The sequence below is a fragment of the Scyliorhinus canicula genome, chromosome 5 (assembly GCF_902713615.1).
Source record: "Scyliorhinus canicula chromosome 5, sScyCan1.1, whole genome shotgun sequence".
In the NCBI taxonomy this organism is placed as follows: domain Eukaryota; kingdom Metazoa; phylum Chordata; class Chondrichthyes; order Carcharhiniformes; family Scyliorhinidae; genus Scyliorhinus; species Scyliorhinus canicula.
In genome coordinates this window covers 27874062-27897569 of record NC_052150.1, presented here as the reverse complement: position 1 = coordinate 27897569, position 23508 = coordinate 27874062, and the positions used below count along the sequence as shown (strand labels likewise).

Here is a 23508-nt window from a genome sequence, read left to right as displayed (position 1 = left end):
CTTCTCTCTCTCTCTCTCTCTCTCTCTCTCTCTTTCTCTTTTCTCTCTCTCTTTTTCTCTCTTTTTCTCTCTCTCCTCGCCTTCCCACTCTCTCTCATTCGCCTTCCCTCTCCCCCTCTCTCTCTCGCCTTCCCTCTCCCCCTCTCTCTCTCTCAAGCTCACTCTCCCTCTCGCTCGCCTTCCCCCTCCCTCTCTCTCACTCTCTCTCTCTGGCTTGCCCTCTCTCTCTTGCTCACCTCTCTCTTGCTCACCTCTCTCTCTCTCTCTCTCTCTCTCTCTCTCTCTCTCTCTCTCTCTCTCTCTCTCTCTCTCTCTCTCTCTCTCTCTCTCTCTCTCTCTCTTCCCCCCCCCCCCTTCCCCTGATGCCGTATCAATTATGACGAGATGAGAGTAGAGTGTACTCGAGGCTTTATTACACAGAGATGTGTAGCCTCCCGCAGCTGCTGCCGAAATGGCTGCTGCTCGGAGAGCCCACACATTTATACTCCACCGACTGGGCGGAGTCAGCAGGCAGGGATCTACTCCCGTACCTGTACTACAGGGCCTTACCGTAATACACCTCAAGTGCAGTAAATACAATACAATACAACAGTGGTGACTACCACATTCTACCCCCGGGTCCGGTGGGGGTGGTGGAATGCTATTTACAAGTATGTGTTTGAAATTTTAGGAACAGTTCATAAATTCAGGCGATCTGGCGCCTTGATCCGTCGTTGCGAGTGCCGCAGTCACATGGGTGATCCAGGTGTCGGTTCGGTCGTTGGTGACTTGGGGAGCATGTTGACCTCATCTTCAACCCAGGGTGGGACCAAGGGGAGGACAGATCGTCCTGTGGTGGGGTGCGCTGGGGGGAGGGAGGGTGGTGCCGGGGGGGGTTGTGTGGGGACCCAGCTGATGCCAGTTCCCTGAGGCAGACCGTGTCTTGGTGGCCATCGGGGTACGCTTGGCGTACTGCAGGTTTGCGTGAAGAAAATACACTGACCTCCTCAGAAGACAAACACGGGACACATTTGACAGCGTACCCTTCGTCCTCCAGTACTTCCCTGGAGAGGAGAAACTACGACATCATCGATGATTATCTTTGCAGCCTTCAACACATCATCGATGAAGCCTAACATCTTGCCAAGATCATCCCCACACCCTGACTACTTGCCTTCAAGTAACCGGCAAACTGTAACAGACCATTGTTTGCAGCAAACTACCCAGCCTTCAGGAGAACGGCGACCACGACACCACACAACCCTGCCATCGCAACCTCTGCAAGATGGCAGATCATCGACATGGATACCACCATTACACGTGAAAACACCATCCACCAGGTGCTCAGTACACACTTGTGCAATTTGGCCAACGGTGTCTACCTCGTATGCTGCAGGAAAGGATGTCCCGAGGCAGGGTACACTGGCAAGACCATGCAGATGCTGCGACAAGAACATACATTGCGCGACAATCGCAAGGCAGGAATGTTCCCTTCCAGACGGGGAACACTTCAGCAGTCAAGGACATTCAGTTCTTCGGGTAAGTGTTCTCCAAGGCGGCCTTCAGGAAATGCGACAACTCAGAATTGCCGAGCAGAAACCTATAGCCAGGTTCCGTAAGTGTGAGTGAGGCCTCAACCAGGACCTTGGATTCATGTCTCATTACACCAACTGGCCTGGGCTTGCAAAATCCTACCAACTGTCCTGGCTTGAAACAATTCACACCTCTTTAACCTGGGGTTACCCCTCTCTCCAGTCGCTCCGTCTGGACCTGTAAAGACTCAATTACCTGTAAATACTCCCATTCAAAGTATCGTCTTGCATCATTGACGTTGTGTCTATATATGTGTTTCTGGAACCTACCTCTTCTTTCACCTGAGGAAGGAACTGCACTTTGAAAGCTAGTAATTTGAAACAAACCTCATAGACTTTAGCCTGGTATTGTAAGACTTCTTACTGTGGAACAAAAAGGGCAGCAGGTGCATAGGACCGCTATTGCTTTCAAATAGCCCTCCAACGTGCACGCCATTCTGCTGTTGGACCTGTATATTGTTTCCTTGTTGTAGAAATTCCTGCTTTACGGCATTATGGGAGGACCTTGCATGACTGCTGTGTTCAAACAAAGATCCATCACTATCTTTTCAAGTACATATAGTGGCCCTGCCAGCATTGCCCACATTATGGGAATTGGAAAAAAATACCGCAAACGCTAACTGGGTCTTGAGCTGCCTCACTCTCTCCCGCCTGTTTCTCTAGCTGTCTGTCACAAGTGTATGATGTATTGAATCGAGTTCACAGAATCACGGAATAATACAGTGCAGAAGAGGCCCTTCAGCCCATTGAATCTACGCCAACGCATGAAAAACACCTGACCTGCCTACCTAACCCCATTTGCCAGCACTTGGCCCAAAGCCTTGAATGTTATGACTTGCCAAGTGCTCATTCAGATATTTTTAAAAAGAAGTGAGGCAACCCGCCTCTACCACCCTCCCAGGCAGTGCATTACAGACCATCACCATCCTCTGAATAAAAAGGTTCTTCCTCAAATCCACCCTAAACGTCCTGCCCCTCATCTTGAAACGTCTCCCATTGTGACTGACCCTTCAACTAAAGGAAACTGTTGCTCCCTATCCACCCTGTCCAATCGCCCTCGTGGTCTTGCCACCTTGATCAAGTTGCCCCTCAGGCTTCTCTGCTCTCGCGAAAACAACCTAAGCCTATCCAACCTCTCTTCATAACTTAAATGTTCCATCCCAGGCTTTGTCAGATGGAGGTCATGCCTAACAAATTTGATTGAATATTTTGAGCATGTGATCAGGTATGTAGATGAGGGTACTGCAGCTAATGTAGTTTACATAGATTTCGTCAAAGCCTTTGACAAGGTCCCACATGGGAGACTTTTCAAGAAGACAGATGCACATGGTGTAAAGGGTACTTAATGAGGTGGATTCAAATTTGCCTTGGCCAAAGGAGACAGTGTGATGACAGACGGTTGCTTTAGTGACTGGAAGCACTGCTATTTCCTCACCCAGGGCATGTTTACATTTCCAGTTAAGCATCTCTGCTTGCTGCTGGTGGGTTTGGTATAGAAATTTGTAATCTAGGCCCAACCTGACTCTAGACCAATGTTTTTCAAACTGTTTTCCCAGGACCTACTTCTGCCAACCGGCCAACCATCATGACACACGCCACATTTGCGTACCTTTATGCAAAAGCGGGAGCCTGCTTGGTTCTCACAATTTCACTCCTATCAGGTTCACAGGAGGAGAGGGCAATGCACATATCAGGCGTAGACTTCAGCCCATTCCTTTGTGCCGTCTTCACCTTTGTGTCAATGGAAAATCCAACCTTGAGCATGTAGGTCATTGTGAAGAGCTATAGCAACAAAATGAGTGTTTTACTCCTGTGAGATGCTACTCCAGAATGTTGATACCCTCATGGGCTCTTGGTGTGTTTATAATGTGCTGTCACAGGTCACGTTCAGCAGAGTATTCTTTTTATTTGCAGCCAGCTGTAAGTTAAAGCTGGAGTCTTGACCCCAAAAGGAATTTTTCACCCACCACTTCTCTTTCAAATCTGAAACTTCTCCTCGCATTTGCCAGTACTTCTCTGCATATATCCTTATTTGCACTGGCACAATTGACAAAGCCATACCTCATACCTGAAGAAATCATCTTTAAACTCCTTTGTTCCCTAGTTAAGTTTCTTCTTTGTAGGCTATTAACCAGAGGCCTGGAGCTCTGAACAAAGCTAATCACTAGCACTGCTCTGTCCTGCCAAGGACTTTCCTGAGCAGCGCTCTCCTGTGGATTCTGCTGTGAGATCCTGTCCAGCAGGTACACTGCCTATTTGTGCCTCAGGCCGTCGCTTATATGGAAGAAAATGATTCACCTTCACAGTCCTCTTGCCTTGCTTTCCAGCAGCTGGAAGGTGGAAGAAGCTCTCCTCCGTGATTTGGTGCCAAATGCGCGGATGCACAGGGTGCTTGCCATCAAGTGTACGTGTTGGGCCTATGACCTGCTCACTTCTTGCTGCAAGACTGTACACAGCCTCATTTCTTCTCAGTTAAACCCTGCTCTAGACAAATTAATTTTCTCTTTTGCGTCCTTGCTTCCTTCGCCCCTCCATTAGCTGCTGTGCATCCAGCCATCAAACCCTTGCTCTCAAATTCATTCCTGCCACTCTTTTTAATTCTTTCGCAGGATGTGGGAATTGCTGGCTATTATTCTCCACTCTTAATTGCCCTTGCGAAGGTGATGGTGAGCCACCTTCTTGAACTGTTGCGCACTGTTTGTTATAGGTACACCCACAGTGCTACTGAGAAGGGGGTTACAGGATTTGGATTCTGTGGCAGTGAAGGATTGGTGATGGTTCAGGATCAGGATGGCTCGGAGCGGAACTTGCAGCTGATGATGCTCCCATGGATCTGCTGCTCTTGTCCGTCTGTGTGGTAGAGATTGCGGGTTTGGAAGCTTCTGGTCCTGTTGTCAGTTTTCTTGACACACACTGAACAGAATTCTTCTCTCTCTGGCACCAGGCCCTGTGGCATAGGTGGGACCAGGGAGTGTTTCCTGCTGCAGAGGATGATGGGAAGACATGCTTTCTGGCCCCGGTTTCATTTACTATGCACCCATAGCGGCATGATCTGTGGCGGGGTGGGCTTGACAGTGAGCGTCCCTCCATTCCATATCTGGGTTTCATTAGTAAAAGGCACCTGAAGAAAGAAAACGGATCTCCGGGGAAAACACTGAGGCTGGAAGATGGACCTCCTCAATTTTCACTGAAACTCTTCTTCAGTTAAGTCCCAACTTCTGCGTGCCATGTTGTTCCAGACAAGTTCTAGACCGACGCGTTCTCCCGCTGGCGGGGTGGGGGGGGGGGGGGAACGTGCCTTTATCTGCTTCCCATTAGCTGGATGAAAATCGGTTTCATGCCGCCCACCATCGTGGGCACCAGTGGAAGATCCTGTAGGAAATTCACACTGGCGGAATCCAATTTTTGGGAGTCCTGTCAAATTCTCACCCCTCGTCCCACCGATGAACCCGCTGGCAGGGGCATGGGAGAATTCTGCCCACTGTACTTTTTTGTCTGATTTGCTCTCCTGTGAAGCACCTTGCAACCTTTTACTACGTTTAAAGGTACAATAGAAATGCAATTTATTGGTGCAAATCTCTTGCAATGTTGTTTCCGTAGAGGATTTAATAAGTACCGACGGTGTTCTGAAGTTTCTCAAGAATTTATTGTTTCCAACTTAAATGCTTAAAGTTTAGCTTTGCTGAGGGAAGAGCTTTGCACATATATGTCGCATGCACACAGCGCAGCAAACTCAAGCACGTTCTCCTGAATCAAAGAATTGCCGTTGCTGTCAGGCTAAACCTGATACTGTCTGACTGGAACCTGTAAACTAGGCTTTGCTCTGAGACCAGTATCTGCAGTTTTATGTCTCCCTGAAATCTTGTTCTTTCATTTTGTATTATCATGAGACTTTTATCCTTGAATTTGAATCTGATGTCATGCTGTTTATCAATTTTAGCAGCATCATTTCCTTTTCCACAATGAGATCTATACGTAGATTGTATATAAATTTTAACGTGGAAGTATCTTCATTGCCAAAAAAAATGCAATTTAAAAAAAATCATCTTTGTTCTTTGTGGGTAAAGTGACATTGCCCACGAGTTTTTCCTAGTTTGCATGGCTTTGCGCAAATAATTCATGTGAAATTGGTCAAACTAGTATGAAAAGAATTGTAGACTTTTAAGCACGGGTTTGTCGTGCGTAAATCAAATTTTCACAATCTTTTAATGTTGGTCTAAAAGCATTGTGCTCGATTATGGCCCTGCTGCTGGTCATGCCCCCGATCAAAGTAAAGAATTGTCCCAAACCGGCGCATTCAAAGAGCTTCCTCAAGTTAAGCTTGCCTTGGGCTCCGAGGGGCTGACAGGCACGTTTCCAGATTTTTTAATGGTAAAAGTCAAGCCATGTTTTAATTTACTATTACTTTAATTTGCTAAGAAACTGGCTACATTGTGTACCGATAGAACTATTAAATGGTTCAATATTTCTAATATCCTTTTGTGATCCTTAAATCGGGTTACTTGTGGTGGACAAGACACTCTTACCGCAAAATGCAGGTTTGACACTGAAAGCACGAACACCTGTTTACCATTATCAAATCAATTTTTTTAATGCAGCAAACAAACGTGGCTGTTTTCCATTCCAGTGCCAGAATCTGCTGGTTTATGGAAGATTTTTGATTTGTGCAAGGGGGTTTGGGCAGAAATGTGGCTGCGGTGGCAAACCAGTGCAATTGTGAGTGGTATATACATTCAGACTGATAACACAAGTTGGAACTGTGCCCAACTTCAAACCCCATTGTTTCCATTTCTTTTATCTATAGCACAGTCGGGATTCCCACTACCCATAGTCACACACATGTTCATCCAGAAAGGTAGCCACCCCCACTTTGGAGGCAGTGGCAGCTCATTGCAGAAGACGACAGGGCAGCAATACTGCAAAAAGATGAATAACCTTTTGTGTGGCTAGAGTAAGTCTGCCACCTCGAGTCTCTCGTTGCATCCTCTCACATATCGCTCACGCCTCCAAGGTGATCCCTTACCCAGCTACCTCGTGGGTTGCCAACACCTACCATAAGGCCCTATTTTCCTACTCCCATCCCCATGGTCTCCACCATATCCACTCTGCCTCTCTCATTGCCGCAAATTCTGGATACCACCCGCTCACAGAGGTTGATTGATATTCAGGTGAGGGGGTGAAGTTTCGGAGTGCGTGCTCACTAATGACATGCTGGTGTATTAAAATGAGGTTCCCGGGGTCCCGCGGCATGTTTCACGCTACTCTGCCAAGGAGGGGGATTGAAAATTCTAATTCCGAATGTCGTTTGAGAGATTAGTTTCTCTCCAGATTTTGGTGTCCGGATCCTACACATGGCTGGTGTGGGCTCAAAATTGTCCCCAGTGTTTTGGTTTGTTCATGTTCCACCGGATCATTGACTTGAAACATTCAGTGAGATTTGATGAGTGTTGACTGAAATTTTCTGCTTTTATTTCCAGCGGCCACAGTATTTTTCTGAAGCCAAAATTAATATTTGTGCCCATTTTGACAAGACTATTGTATTGGGTATAAACTGGCGACAGGTGTATAGAGTCCATTGAACTGCACTTCCCAAGCGATGTTCCAGTCGGACCCCTTTTTAACGCGTGAAAATTAATGCAACCACAAATGCCAACAAAATGGAAACAGCAGTAAACCTACATAATGTTCAGTATATAATGATGGAAGTATGCATTTTATAGATCAACATATAATACCCCATATAAATATGAATTTGATTTTAAACAACTTTTCATTAAAATAATGCTTCTGTCCTCATCAGTCCATTAATTGAGCCACTCCTGCTCACGGACCTTGCCCGGGTTACAGCAGAAGCACAGGTTGCGGATCTCGAGGTGGCTGATGTTGGAGCTGCGGTTATTCCACAGCACCAGGATCATTGGTGGAAGCATTGCTGCCAGGTTCATGGTCAGGGCTGAGCTTCGAGACTCAGTGATGTGGTCGCTGATGCAACCCCGTGCCCTGGAGAGACAGGAGACCAAAATGTGCGGGGCACAGACTCAGAAGGGGGGCTCGACACAGTGTGGAAGCTGCTGGTTGAGTGTACAGCACAGAAGCAGGCTGTTAGGTCAAACTGGTATATGCTGGTGTTATATTCCACATAACTCCTTGCACTCTGTATGCTTCGTCCAAATGCGAGTCATCAGCAACCCTCCTGTTCCTTTCTTCTGTTCTTGCTGAACTTCCCCTTTCATGTGCCGTAGTTCCTCAAAATGAGTGGTGTTTTTGATTAGTAAACAACAGTAACTTCATTGCATAGTACATAGTAACATGCTCTAAGGTGCATCACAGGAGCATTATGTAAGTTTCCTTCCTGCTGATTCCCTTATTTCCCCTTTCTTTATTTTTGCTGTTAACATTTTGATCCATGAATGTTTAATGGACATGTATCATTAATCAAGTAGCAGAGAGAGTGAGGGGAGGTGGTGGCACAGTGGTATCGATACTAAACTAGTGACCCAGAGATCCAGGGCAATGCTCGAGGGTCCCGTGTTTGAATCCCACCCCGATCTGGCCTACATGTGACTCCAGACCTACACAGTGATGCGGTCAACATAGTTTAGTGCTAGCTTTAGACAGGAGAACTCCGATCTTTCAATTTACAGACAAAATATGAAACTGAGACTCATGTGATATTAAGATGAGGCATGGGATGAGCAAAAGCTTGGTCATGAAAGGGTTTATGGCGCATTTTAAAGGAGAGGGAGAACGGGAGGCAAAGAGCATGTTAGCTGGAAGTACGATGGTCAAATGGTGGAAGAATTAAAATATACAGGGTGTCAGAATTGAAGGAACACCAATCTGGGAGGGTTATGGGGCTGAATACAGAAATGGGAAAGGATCAAGTCAATGGAGTGATTTGTAAAAAGACGATGAGCATTTTAAAATTGGGGTGGAGTTGGACCCAAAGTTAATGCAATTCAGTAGAAAAAGGGCCTTTCCTCCAGCTGACCTTGTGAGCCATTGAACTAGAAAGCCACCTGCAACGATGTCAACAGGACCATTACGTTTTGGCTGAACGACAGGAATGCCCTTGTTTTATGAGCTGTGGACTTGGTCTTTCTTATGAAATTAAATGTTTTCACAAGCAAAGAACACAATAAAGTTTTACAAGATTAGTGTGTTTAAACAATAAATAATTTTTCCTACTTGGCTGGAAAACTGGGAAGAACTCCCTTCTTTCCTTCTAACAGTGCTGTGGGATCTTTCACACCCCCTGAGGAGAGACCACTCATTTCAAAGCAACATCTCTGACCGTGCAACTCTTGCTCCGTAAACCGCTGGGAGCGTCGCTCTTGATTATGCTCTCAAATCCTGTATCTTTCCTAGAACACATTCCTGTATATTTGAAACAAGTAAAGTTGTTCTCTTCAGCAATTATGGGAGAGAAACCCCATTATGAATTTTGTCATTTATTAGTTAAATAATAGTTTGTTTTTGTTTAAAACACTGCTGGCTGGCGGCTTCCCACAGTGACATGTACGTAGAGGTCGCACGTTAGGTGGCGCCTGCTGGAGTCTCTGGTTTTTGAACTTTTATGCCCGGTTTCAGGGATGGTTTGTGGAAGAGTTGGTGTGGGAAGTTATAAGGAAGTCATGAAATGTCCAAGACCCAGAGAAGGGTGCTGGAAAGGAGGGGGCGAGCAAAAGTCTGACGTCGGGTGAGGCTGTGAGTCCTGCAGGAAGAAAGATGGTGGGAGCTGGGCCGACGGGTGGGGCCGCTCTCCTCACAGTGGAAACTCTGACCGGGTTGATGTCGGTGGAGCTTGAGAGACTTGTGTGGCAAGCATATGGGTGTGCTTCGGTGGGAGATGATGACTGTGATGAAAGAGTAGGTGGTGGGTGGAGGAGGCGATTGCCTCGGTAAAGCCGGCAGTGATGAAGACATTGGTTGAGGTACGGGAGCAAGGAGTGAAGTTGAAGAGGGTGGAGGAGGCATTGCCGCAACACAGTGACCAGTTCACCTCGATGGGTGAGGAGCTCCAGAGGGTGGTGGAGGCCAGCACAGGGCTCCGAGCTAAGGTGGAGAACCTGGAGAATAGGTCAAGAAGGCCAAATCTGAGAATTGTGAGTGGCACGGTAGCACAGTGGTTAGCATTGTTACTTCACAGCACCAGGGATCCGGGTTCAATTCCCGGCTTGGGTCATTGCCTGTGCGGAGTCTGCACATTCTCCCTGTGTCTGCGTGGGTTTCCCCCGGGTGCTCCGGTTTCCTCCCATAAGTCCCTAAAGATGTGTTGTTAGGGGAATTGGACATTCTGACTTCTCCCTCGGTGTACCCGAACAGGTGCCGTAGTGTGGCGACTTTCACAGTAACTTTGTTGTAGTGTTGATGTAAGCCCACTTGTGACAATAAAGATTATTATTATTATCGTGGGCCCACCTGGAGTGCCGAGGCCGACTGAGCACTTTGCATAGATGTTGACGGAGCTGGTGGAGGAGGGGGAAAAACCCTTCTCCTACGAGTTGGACAGGGCACACTAGTTACTCAGACCGAAGCCTAAAGCGAGTGAGTAACCAAGGGTGGTTACAGTTTGCTTTCACTGGTTCCACATGAAGGAGAAGTTCTTGAGCTGGATGAAGCAGAGATGAAAGATGAAGTAGGAAGGTGTTGGTATATGAATAAAGCAGGACCTGACCGTGGAGCTGGCGAGAAGGCCGGTGGTCTTTGGACGAATAAAGGCGGCATTGCGTGACAGCAGAGTGAGATTTGGAGTGGTCTATCCTGTGAAGTTGCAAATGACGCACAACTCGAGAAATTTTTATTTTAAGATGGTGGAGGTGCCAGAGGCGTTCGTTAAGGCTGAAGGACTGGGACTTTGAGAGTTGTGATTTGGACCTGCTTGGTGGGGATCGGGATGGCGTTTTTCATATGGAGGGTTTTCTATTCGATCGGGGTTTTGTTTCTCTATTTCTTGAATTTGGAGGGGGGGGGTTTACTTGCACTTTTTTTTAACATGTGTTGGGGTTTTTTTTCTGTGGGTGCAGTTTTGTATTGTTCTCTGATATAAGGGAGGTGAGGGTTTTTGGGAGTATGGGGGGCAGTTCCTGAGAAGGGGGGGCCTCATTTTGGGTATCTGGGGGTACAGGTGGCCCGGGATTGGGCAGGGCGTTAGAAATTTAACTTCACTCGCTTGGTGGGGAGGGTGAAGGATGATGTTGCTTGGTGAGGAGGGTAAAGGATGATGTTGCTTGGTGGGGAGAATGAAGGATGATGTTGCTTGGTGGGGAGGGTAAAGGATGATGTTGCTTGGTGGGGATGGTAAAGGATGATGTTGCTTGGTGGGGAGGGTAAAGGATGATGTTGCTTGGTGGGGAGGGTAAAGGATGATGTTGCTTGGTGGGGAGGGTAAAGGATGATGTTGCTTGGTGGGGAGAATGAAGGATGATGTTGCTTGGTGGGGAGGGTAAAGGATGATGTTGCTTGGTGGAGAGGGTAAAGGATGATGTTGCTTGGTGGGGAGGGTAAAGGCTGATATTGCTTGGTGGGGAGGGTGAAGGCTGATTTTGCTTGGTGGGGATGGTAAAGGATGATGTTGCTTGGTGGGGAGGGTAAAGGATGATGTTGCTTGGTGGGGAGGGTAAAGGATGATGTTGCTTGGTGGGGAGGGTAAAGGATGATGTTGCTTGGTGGGGAGGGTAAAGGATGATGTTGCTTGGTGGGGAGGGTAAAGGATGATGTTGCTTCGTGGGGAGGGTGAAGGATGATGTTGCTTGGTGGGGAGGGTAAAGGATGATGTTGCTTGGTGGGGAGGGTAAAGGATGATGTTGCTTGGTGGGGAGAATGAAGGATGATGTTGCTTGGTGGGGAGGGTAAAGGAGGATGTTGCTTGGTGGGGAGGGTAAAGGATGATGTTGCTTGGTGGGGAGAATGAAGGATGATGTTGCTTGGTGGGGAGGGTAAAGGATGATGTTGCTTGGTGGGGAGGGTAAAGGATGATGTTGCTTGGTGGGGAGAATGAAGGATGATGTTGCTTGGTGGGGAGGGTAAAGGATGATGTTGCTTGGTGGGGATGGTAAAGGATGATGTTGCTTGGTGGGGAGGGTAAAGGATGATGTTGCTTGGTGGGGAGGGTAAAGGATGATGTTGCTTGGTGGAGAGGGTAAAGGATGATGTTGCTTGGTGGGGAGGGTAAAGGATGATGTTGCTTGGTGGGGAGGGTAAAGGATGATGTTGCTTGGTGGGGAGAATGAAGGATGATGTTGCTTGGTGGGGAGAATGAAGGCTGATTTGCTGAGGTGGGACACAAGTGCAGGCAGTAAAGATGAATGTTTTGCCGTGATTCTAATGCCAGCTGGTCTTTTTGCCCACGGTGTTTTTTATGGGGGTGGGTAGGCTGATCTTGTTTCTTTGGGTGGGGAAGATGGCGAGGGTTAGGAAGGTGATACTGCAGAGGGGGCGGGGGTGAGTGTTTCAGCCTCCCAAATTTGTTATGTTATTGGGCAGCAAATACCAAGAAGGTTAGGGTTGGAGCAGGGAGGTGGGTATTTTGTGAGTGAGGGTCGGGGTTGCGGGTGCTGGCAATGGCACTGCTCCTGATGGCCCCAGGGAAGAATGCGGTGTGCCAGTGGTGGTAGCCACATTGAAAATCTGGAGGAAGTTTAGGTTGGGAGCTGGTTCAGGGGGGTCGATGCCGATTGGGGAATCATGGGTTTGAGGGGGAGCATGGATGCAAGATTTTGGGGATGGGAAGAGAGGGGATTAAGGAAATGAAGGATTTGTTTCTGGGAGGGCGATTTGCGAGTTTGGAGGAGTTGGGTGAGGAGTTGGGGCTAACGCGGGGAAAAAGCTTTGGGTTTATGCAGGTGCAGGACTTTGTGAGGAAGGTCTCCCCGACTCACCTGTCTCGTCATTGCTAGAGGCGGTGCTGTCAGCCGGGGATTTTGGAGAGGGGAGTTGTCTCGGCAATTTACAGGAGGATCTTTGCGGAGGATGGGGTGCCCATGTAAGGGTTAGGTGAAGTGGGAGGAAGAGTGCTTCAACTTAGTGTGCGAGGCCGGGGATGATACAGCTGAAGGTAGTGTACAAGGCACCCCTCGCAAAATCAAGGAAGAGTTGGCTGTTCGAGTGGGTGGAGGATGTCTGTGAGCAATGTGGGAAGGACCTTGTGCACTATGTTATGTTTTGGTCCTGCCCGAAGCTGGAAAGGTTTTGGAGGATGGTGTTAAGAATTTTGGGGGTTCTACATGTGGACGTGGAGGATGTGCAGTCTCCGCACAGACAGTGACCCAAGCCGGAATCGAACCTGGGACCCTAGAGCTGTGAAGCGATTGTGCCATCCACAATGCTACCGTACAGACAGCTCATGAATTCAGTGAATACATTCACCACAATTTTCAAAAGAACTGTGGAGCTTTCAGTGTCCTGAGCAATATTTATCCTTCAACCAACATCACCAAAAATGGATTATTAATAAATGAAGTTCCTCCTTTTACTTATTTAATCCACGTGCAGACTCTTAACGATTTCACTTGGTCTCATCCAATTTAATTTTATTTATGATTTTTGATTTCCTGTGGACTAAAGTGTTTAGAAGATGATTTAAGGTTACAGTTTTGTACATGTTGACTTGTGGCTATGAGAAGTTGGCTCAAGATCTCACAAAGTTGGTTCGTTTCAGACTCATTGATTTATCAGTCTGGATTCAAACAAACGGCCTGAAGGGTAAAAGTACAATGTTCTGCCTTAACATAAAATTTCTTCCTCTGCAGGCGGTGATTTGTTTATTGCTTGCTCCATTTTCAAAGTATTATTTCTTTGGGATTTGTTTTTTTTGTCAGCTAAAATTACACTTTTGAGATATTTTTAAAGTTATGTGACCACTGTTTTGTATTGTTTTGGAAACAAAAATGTTGACTACTGCTTTGTCCAATGATCTTCCCTACTAGGAAAGGGGGCAAAGGTTACCATGACCATGCAACCCCTGTCAGGGGCATGTCCTCAGTCCACGAGTTGGCTCGGGGCTCAGCATACCTCAACCAATGAGTATGAGCGCAGGTCTTTGGGTGCAGAAGTCTGCTCAGAGTGAACCTGGGAGCCAGAGTAACACCTATGTTATAGACTCTGTGCCTTCCCTTGTTACTTGCCAATAAACACTTTGTTTTTCTTTACTACTGTCCACCTAATAATGTCTTGAGCTACCACATCATGATGTATCGCAGAATGAGAGAAGTGAACAAAAATGTAGGTGCTCAGAAGCCAATTTGTATCATTTATAAGACGGATCAGTAAGCATTTGAGGGTGAGGGAGGAAGTGTTGAATTAGATTTAACTGTAACAACCTTCAGTGCTCCAATTAAAACGTCTAAGTACATTTTTGCATTTCTGTAGTGGTTTTTCACTGTCAGCCTAACAGCTGAATATTTTCCTAAAATATTTCATAGCCCAAGTGTTGGCACATATGTTGGCAAACGTGGCAGCCATTTTGTACACCGTAACACCTCAAAAACAGTAGTGAATGCAAGAACATGCATTGACATAATTTCAGAAGCACTTCACACCCTACAAAGTACTATTAAAGTGAACAATGTAGTGAAACACAGCAGCTAAATTGCAAGGCTCTTGAGAACTGACGTGGAGTCTCCAGGAATTGAAAATTAATCTTTGGGACACTGTTGTGTGCAATATTTTTTTTAAACTTGTTTTTATTCAAGATTTTACAGAACTTTTACAAAACCACTACCAAAAGAAGGAAAAAAAAATTAACAAAACAAGGTGGGATAACTACAATTTACAAAAGAAATCTATCCACACAGTGGATCCCAGCAAGGACCCACTCGAGGCAAACTTTATCCTCTCCAAACTTAGAAACCCAGCCATGTCACTAACCCAAGTCTCCACACTTGGGGATTTCGCATCCTTCCACATTAACAAGATCCGTCTCCAGGCTACCAAGGAGGCAAAGGCCAGGACTCTGGCCTCTTTCGGCTCCTGCACTGACGGATCTTCTGACACCCCAAATATCGCTATCCCCAGACTCGGTTTTACCCGAGTGTCCAAGACCTTGGACATAGCCCTTGCAAAGCCTCGCCAGAATTCTTTAAGCGCCGGGCATGCCCAAAACATATGGACGTGGTTTGCTGGGCTCCCTGAACACCTCATACACCTGTCCTCCACCCCAAAGAACTTGCTCATTCTTGCCACTGTCATGTGCGCCCGGTGGACCACCTTAAACTGAATCAAGCTAAGCCTGGCACAAGATGAGGAGGAATTGACCCTGCCCAGGCCATCCGCCCACAAGCCCTCGTCCAGCTCCTCCCCCAGCTCCTCTCCCAGCTCCTCCCCCAGCTCCTCCTCCCACTTGCCCTTCAGCTTCTCCGCTGCGACCTCCTCCAGCTCCTCCACCTCCTGGTATATGTCTGATACATTTCCGTCTCCTACCCACATGCCCGAGACCACCCTGTCCTGTAGCCTGCGGGAAGGTAGCAGTGGAAATTCCACCACCTGCTTCTTCAAGAAAGCGCGGACTTGCAGGTACCTAAAGGTATTTCCTGAGGGCAAACGGAATCTCTCTGTCTCTCTCTCTCTCTCTCTCTCTCTCTCTCTCTCTCTCTCTCTCTCTCTCTCTCTCTCTCTCTCTCTCTCTCTCTCTCTCTCTCTCTCTCTCTCTCTCTCTCTCTCTCTCTCTCTCTCTCTCTCTCTCTCTCTCTTTCCCCACCCCCCGACTTCGCAAGGGTTTGAAACAATTTTGTTTTTTGTCATTTTCATTCAACATTTCTCTTTCCCGGATATAAAAATATTTTTTTTAAAAAGGGGGGCGGGGAAGGGAAAGAGGTGATGTTGTAATGTGGAAAAAGACTTTTAGGTTGACAGTTCAGCATCATCCAATTGGGTAATGAATCTTTTTTTGGCTTTCAAATTGATGTCAGAAGGTAGTTTGTCACAAAGGATGGGGGATGTGTTGGCAGCAGGGTGGTAGTGTGGCTAGCATTGCTGCCTCACAGCACCAGGAACCCAGGTTCAATTCTGACCTTGGGTTTCTCTGTGTGGAGTTTGCACGTTCTCCCAGTATCTGCATGGGTTTCCTCCCACATTCCAAAATGTGCAGATTAGGTGGATCGGCCTTGCTAAATTGTCGCTTAGTGTCCAAAGACCTGTAGATTTGGCTGTGGGGATGGGGGTGGGAGAGTGGACCTAGGTGAAGTGCTCTTTCGGAGGGTCGGTGGAGACCTGATGAGCTGAATGGCCTCCTTTATCCCTGCACTGTCGGGATTCTATGACTAATGTTTGGAATGGGGGAGGCAAGTCATGTGACAAAATCTCCAGGAATACATTTGATCGCAGTTGGCAACCCGAAGCAAGATCAAAAAACAAGTGACATAAATGACCGTTTACGATGTTATGAAAAGATGTTGGCCAGGATAGGACCCCTACTGCTCTTCCAATAGTTTTGCAGTATGTTATAGAGGAGAGGAAAGAAGGGACCTCCATTCAATATCTCACCCAGAAGTCGGTCCCTCCAGTGCAGCACTGAGGGAGGGTTGGTCAAGGTGATCTGCTCAAGTTCTGTAGTGGAACTTGATCCTGCAGTAATTCAAGTCTTTCGAGGGTAAGCTGTTTTGTTTTAATACTTCAAGTCCTCGTGTGCAAACTGGATAGATTGGAATATCACCAAACACAGATCTTTGGGTGCGATTTAACCACTGCGTTGCACTCAGTGTGGATCCGCAATGCAAGCTGGTTAAATAGCCCCAAAATAGAGATTCGCACTGGGTACAAATCAGCTTGCTATCTAACCGTCCCAGTACCGATGGTGAGTTCCAGATCATGGCTGAACATGGGGAGCATAACATTAACATTAATTATTAGCATATATTTCCATCTCGGTTGAAGACAAATGTATGTAACGGCCTCCCAGGAATTAACTGACTCCCCAGCAAGAAATCACGTGGACGTATTTTAGTACACCTTTTCAAAAACCTGAAGCTGCCGTAATGGCTGCTGAGGGGAACTGAGGATGTGAGTAGCCATTTTCCGGCAGGCAGCTCAATGGCACTTGGTGGAGGGTGGGGTGGGGGGATGGTCGGGCTTGGTTGGGGAGCTGAAGTCTTCCAGGTTGGTGGTGATGGTGGTGGTGTGTGTATGGAGTGGGGGGTAAACCGTGAGGGTTTTTTGTCCGTGAAGCCTTCAAGCCATCTTTACATACTGTGGATATCCATGACGGGGGAAACTGCAGCTGGTGCCTGTCTATCCTACCAAACGCTTCCAGGACAGAGCCCTACTCTTGGTTATGTGTTTTTTATTACCTTTAAAGTGCCCAATTCTTTTTTCTTCTCCAATTAAGGGGCAATTTAGAATGGCCAATTCACCTACCCTGCACATATTTGAGTTGTGGGGGAGAGAATTGGCCTTGTTAGTTGTGCGAGCACTTCACAGCTCCCTAGTGATGCTGCAGGTTGGGCTTGCTGCTGCTTGCAGCTGTAAATGGTTGGAGGCTGCTGCTGCTGTTTGCTTTTTCTGTAGCCTGAGTCCAGAAAAGGAAGATGACCTGCAGCCTGGACTGGAGAAGAGGAAGGGGAGCTTTTTCTCTCTTGCGTGCTCTGGATTGTGTTGTGTTTGGTCTTCTCTACCGTACAAAGGATTCCACCAAACACCTAGTCTTGTCCAAACCAGAATCTTTATTGAGTCTCGTGTGGTAAGATCGCAATCTGTTACAGAGCACGTTATCATGGCGTCTCCTTATTACTCCTCTAGAACTGCACCGAGCACCGACTATCCACTTGTATGTCTGAAGAAGTAGCAAGGGGATTTAAAAAATGTTATTTCTGTCCTTTGCTTTGAACATTTCTCTTCATCAGATATATAAATGTTGAAAATGGGGGGTGGTGAGCAGGAGAGAGTATTCAGTAATGGGAAGAAGGGCTGTTAGGCTGACAGTTAAGCATCATCGAATTGGGTTATGAATCTTTTTTTTTGCTTTCAAATTGATGTAGGAAGGGAGTATGTCACAAAGATGGATGTGTTGGTGGTAGTGTGGTTAGCCTCACAGCACCAGGAAGCCAGGTTCAATTCTGACCTTGAGTGACTGTCTGGAGTTTGCATGTTCTCCCAGTGTCTGCGTGGGTTTCCTCCGGGTGCTTCGGTTTCATCCCACAGTCAGATGGCGCCAGTTCAGAGGCCGGAGACTGAGGAGGAGACCCAGTCTAACGAGGGCTGTGTTACCACCCGTGCGGTCATTAAATATGGTTCTGATGCCTGGTAGGGTAAAGTCGCCATAGTCGCAGATGAGAATAGGCTGCTTTCCCCTTTGAGGGAGGGGAGAGGGGGAGAGAGAGATCCCCAGGATGCACATCAGCAGTGGAAGCAGCCTGCTCTTTTTTCACGCTCTTGTGGCCTTCGGAGCCCTTGGTGGCATCCTTTGGAGGGACCTGGAGCCAGGAGGCTCCGGCTGACTGGTGTCACTGGGATGAGTAATCCGGAAGAGCAGGGAGGCGACCGTTGTCCCCTGGTGGTAGGCCCTGTGTTAGCCTCGACTGCTTCCTCCTCCCTTATGGTGGCTGTAGGGCCCTGGGGCTCTCCATGGGATGGAGGAGCAGTTGGAGTGAGCTCCAGAGGCTTCTGCATCATATGGCTCTGCCAGTCCTGGCGTCTCCCCGATGCTCCTTCGTGGCTTGGCCATGCTCCACAGTGCCCCAGCAATGTTCATCTGCATCTGGGACATGTCCCTCAGTGATGAGGACACGCTCTGCAGTGCCTCAGAAATGTATACCTGTGAATGGCACATGTACCTCGGTGACTGGAACATGATGTTAAAGCCCTTGGCCATGGTTGTCACAGACTGAATCATGCCTTGGGCACCACTGCTGAAAACACTGACCTTGTGTTCCAGGCTTTTCACCGCAGTCGTCACCCTAGCAGTGTTGGCTTCAGTGCCACGCACTGTTGGCATCATCTCCTGATTCCTTCAATCAGCTATGCGATCGCTAGAATGTCACTGACATCTGCTCCTGCTCACGGCCATGTCCTAGCATCTGCAGAAGCACCAAGATTACTTTATTCAGAGGCTTATCATCTGCCTGGGACTCAGCAGAGTTCTGGAATCCAGCAGACCTCCGACTGCTGTCTCCCTTGAATATTCCTGCCTCCACCTGATATGCGTCAGCAACTGTGTGGTACTCAGCAGATTGTGCTCCAATCCACTCTGTCGCCCACACAAGGTGTGTCTCTCTGCACTGGTGGTAGGTGAGAGGATAGCTGTGATGCATCTTGGTGGTCTCCTCGGAGCTCTCCTCCGAGGTGGTCTCTTGGGTGCCAGGGAAGGGATGACCCCAGGTGGCCCAGCCCTATCAGCTGGAGACCTTGAGAGAATAGACATGTGGTCAGTGAGAGGTAAGGATCATTTTCTCTGTCATGAACAACGCACTTGAGACATCATCTGGGTGAAGGGGCAATGTATCCTCGCGTTCTGAGGCATAGGCCAACCTCGCTGTCAGTGACTGCTCTCCCCTTCGTCAGCTTTGCGATCTCCAGGGCTGTTCGTCGTAGGGGTGGGGACTTTGATCTCTGGTAACCCCCCCTGCAGTCTTGGCCCTTTTATCTGCTCATTAGGGCTGTCTTCTCCTGCGGGGACAAAGAGGGGGCTTTGTGAGCCACACTCTTGGTGGAATGGGGGGGGGGGGGGGGGTGGTGGCAGGTGCCATGCGTGGGTACCGCAACTGGACATGAAGGGGTTGTGCTGGTGAGTGCCAGGAGTGCTGAGGAATGAATATGAAGATCGGATGTGGGGAGGATGCGAGGTGTCGGCCAATGATTTGTGGGAGAGGGGTTAGGAATTTGAGGGGTGGCAGGCAGTACTGATGCCAGGTGAGAGATGGTAACCTACCCTTGCTGCTCTGTGGAGGTCGTTGGTCTTGTTCCGATATTGTATAGCGGTCCTCCTGGTCATGTTGCCCGAACTGACCACCATTGCCACTGCCCCCAGGCCTATTGGTGACCCTGCTGCTGACCTTTTGACCCCCTTGGGGCACAGGATGTCCCATCTCGCATCCACAGCAGGCCAGGTCGGCATTGTCAAAGCGAGGAGCAGGTCTGCGAGTTGCCATGCTGGTGTGTTGACTGGGAGAGCGTGGTGAGGGAGTGTTGAAAAGGAGCTCCCCCTTGTTAGCGGCGAGACGCTGAGGCGCGATTTTGGTGTATCAGGCGGTGAGACAGCCAGTAATGACGAGAAGCTCGTGGGGCTGATTTCCGGCACTAAGTGCCGTTAAATACGAGCCGTTAAATCTTACCATCGTGAAACATCCCGCCAATCACGCCCAAAATGACACTTGGAAATGTTTCCATTAAATCGAGCCCTATTTTTTTTTTAAATGAATGTTTGAGAATTTGCTTGATGTGTAGAGGTGATGCCTAATTTTTAAATTAAATCTGCATGTTTTAACTGCTATATTTAGGGAGGTGGAACTGCTAATTAAGGAATTCTGTGAACTTCCATTAATAAAAACTAACATTTGGCAGAACTCTGACAACAATTCTAGATATTCTACTGTAACCTTTCCCAATGGGACTTGGCAGAAGGAAGTAACCCTAGTGACAGTAAATGTAAATAATTCTCCAGCAATATCTGGACATTGGAGAAAAACAGGTGACTATCCAAGGGAATGTGTGAAATGTCGAATCTGTTTGCAAGTTAATACTGGATAATGCACAGATGTTTTTACGTATGTGTGTATGGAAAATGAGGACTATTGGCATTAACGCCCGATTTTGTTCTCACACTTCAACTCAATATCAGGCTCAATAAAGCTGCCATCTTCTATAGGAAGATATTGGTTAAAGCCTAACCAAATGCTCCACTACTAAGAGTAAAGACTTCCTGTGTTCAATGGGTTATAGTAATGAGTTGAGAATGATGTGCTTGAGCACTTGAATCAACCTCAACTTCTCTGTAACCGCTGTGAGTTGCTCATTGTACACTTCGAAAGGTAATGACAAAAGTGGAATAGTATTAAAGGAACTGTACATTCCTGAGGCAGTTTGTTGTGAAAATAAACTGCATGCAGCCTGTCAAATAAAAATTGTCAGTATAAAAAAAATTCAAGGAAATTTGCTCCGCAATAAATAGCGATTCACATTAATAATGCACTAATTCTGTTCATCAGTCGGATCGACACACCATTAAATGGTCAACATTGTTAAACTCTTAATTGTCTGCAACATTGACATATTTATTTTGTTTAAACTAGGAGATGGAATTCCTAAAGAAAGCAGTCCTTTCATTAATAACACAGATATTGACAAAGGAAACCTGTATGAAGGAAAAAACCTGGCGCTCTTTGAGGTAAGAAGCATCTTTTTGTTGCACAATGTATTTGACATAAATAATAACTTGTATTTCTGCAGTACCTTTGATGTCATAAAATTCCTAAGGCATCCCAGGAGCATAATCAGCCAAACACATGATATTGCGCCATAAAATAAAAGCTTAGTCAAGTATTTAATGTCTTGCAACAGGAGAAAGTGTCTTACAACAGGAGAGAGTTTGAGAAGTATATGGAGGTAATTCCAGATCTTGGGGCCGATAGAGAGCTGGATGCATGACCACTAAAGGTGGCATGATAAGGATCAATGAGAGGTTCAAATTCTCAATTGCCATGTTAGAATTTGAACTCAGCCTAGCAACAATAACTCACTATCCTACCATATCTGGATTATGATCAATATCTCAAGATTGAGAGAGCTTGTTTCCTCCTGTTCTGGTGACCTGATGCATATAAATCTTTGGTTCACATGTTTGTGCTCATCTACTAGAGCCTTGCATTTAAGAACTTAATGTAGCTTCGGTGCAGTTTTTGTAAAGTAGAGCAAATTGCAGACAACCATCAATCATCACACCCTCTGTCTTGCAGAAGGTTGACAAATTGCCGCTTTAGACTCAGGATGGAAAGTTGCCAAAATAAGAATTGCTAAAGGTTGTGTGGGCACAGGATTATGAACTTGGTTGAATGTCATGGTCAGTGTTGAGTTGCACCAGAGCAAAAGGTCTTGCATACTTTGATTTTGCATTGGATGGCCCTGGCCAATCCATGTGGTAATTGCTCTCTGTGGCAGCAGAGGGCAATCAAATAAGTATTTTTTCTGCTTGGGAGTGGCATCCATTCTGCAAGATGTGTCACTGTGTATGTTGAAAGGACAGAGGATGCAATGGTTTACTTTCTTTCCTCTCACCTGCAGCAGGATAGCCTGGAAACACCTTGATGTGACGAGCATGCCCCAAGCCAATGATAAGGAGATGTATGCTAAAATAGTTTCTCCTGATCTAGGTGATCATTGAAAAGATAAAAAAGAAAGTGTGAATTAACCTGATCAGTCTCTCATTATATTGCACACGGGAGGGTCTAGTGTAGTCTTTTTGGAAAGTACGACTGAGGGGTTGGCCATTTGGCCCTTCCAGCATACTCCTCAAATTGATAAGATTAAGGCTGATCTGATTGTGGTCTCAATGCTCTCTTCTTTTCAATCCTCAAGGGTCTTGACTCCCTTGTCTTTCCAACTTGGCCTTGAATAAATTTAATGACCTAGCTTCCATTACTTTCTGGGGAAGAGAATTCTGCAGACTAGTGACCCTCAAAACGAAATTCTCCTCATCTCCACCTTCAAAGGGAGTCCTCGAATTCCTTAAACCGTGTCTCCTGGTTCTAGTTTCCCCCCCACAGAAGGAAATGTTCTCCTTCTCTCCAACCCACCAAGTCCCCTAGGATCTTGTGTAAGATTATCCCACATCCTTTTAAACTCCAAAGGTATAGAACCACCCGGTTCAACTTTCTTCATAGGATCTGCCCTTCATCTCAAAAATGTGTCTATTGCTCATTACTAGGTCTAAAATAACCTGCCCTCTAGTTGGCGCCAGAACACATTGCTCTAAGAAATTGTCCCAAATACATGCAATGATCACATTTTCCAGGTTATCTTTGCCAATCTCGTTTAATTAATGTCGACGTAAAGTAACCCATGATTATTGTTGTGCCTTTTTACATGCCCCAATTATTTCTCTCTGTGTACTCTGCCCTACAGTGAACCACTGTTAGGTGGTCCTATAAACTACCCCTATGGGTGAGTTATCAACTAGATTGCCTGACCCAAACTGTTTCTGCATCTTGCTCTTTAATGTCATCCCTCACTACTGTACCAATGCCATCCTTAATTAGCAGAGCTATCCCACAAACCTTTCCTATCTTCCTGTCTTTTCAAAAGTTAAATATCCATCAATATTCAGGTCCCAGCGTAGCATGGCGGCGCAGTGGTTAGCTCTGTTGTCTCTCAGCACCAAGGACGTGGGTTCGATCCCAGCCCTGAGTCACACTCCATGTGAAGTTTGCACTTTCTCCCCATGTCTGCATGGGTGTCTCACCCACAACACACATATGTGCAGGGTAGGTGGATCGGCCACATTAAATTGCTCCTTAATTGGGGGGAAAAAAGAATTGGGTACTCTAAATTTTAAATATACACGGTCCTAGCCCTGGTCACCTTGCAACCATGTGTTGTCTGTAATGGTCATACATTACATTATTTCTACATGTGCTAACAATTCATCCATTTTGTTGCACACTCTGACCATGCTGCTCTTACTGTCCACTCTTAAGTTTGCACTCTTTGTCCCTTCCTGCCACACTCTGGTTATCATTACCCAAACTGCTACCCTGCTCTATTACTGCGTTGTTTTTCTTTAATTCTCTGCTCACCTGATTCCTTTCCCAGCTATTTAGTTGCAAGCCCTCCTTTTAAACTAGCCTAGTTTGTGAGACTGTCACGAGGGTACTGCTCTAACTTTCCCCAGTACTGGTGCCAGTGCCCCCATGAATCGCAACCCATTTCTCGCCCATCAGCCTTTGGGCCACGTATCCATCTCTCTAATCTTATTTTAGCCTGTGTGAATTTCCTTCTGGCCGAGATGATAATC

General features: G+C 46.9%; 1 protein-coding gene across 4 annotated transcripts in view; it reads left to right on the top strand.

Annotated features, from left to right (window-relative positions):
* Positions 1 to 23508, top strand: part of LOC119965868 (solute carrier family 12 member 7-like) — a 320909-nt gene that overhangs the window by 197028 nt on the left and 100373 nt on the right. For all 4 annotated transcript variants that reach the window (XM_038796817.1, XM_038796813.1, XM_038796815.1 and 1 more), the window contains exon 2: positions 20792 to 20886. In XM_038796817.1, coding sequence (XP_038652745.1) covers positions 20792 to 20886 — 95 coding nt within the window. The remainder of the gene's footprint in view (positions 1 to 20791; positions 20887 to 23508) is intronic.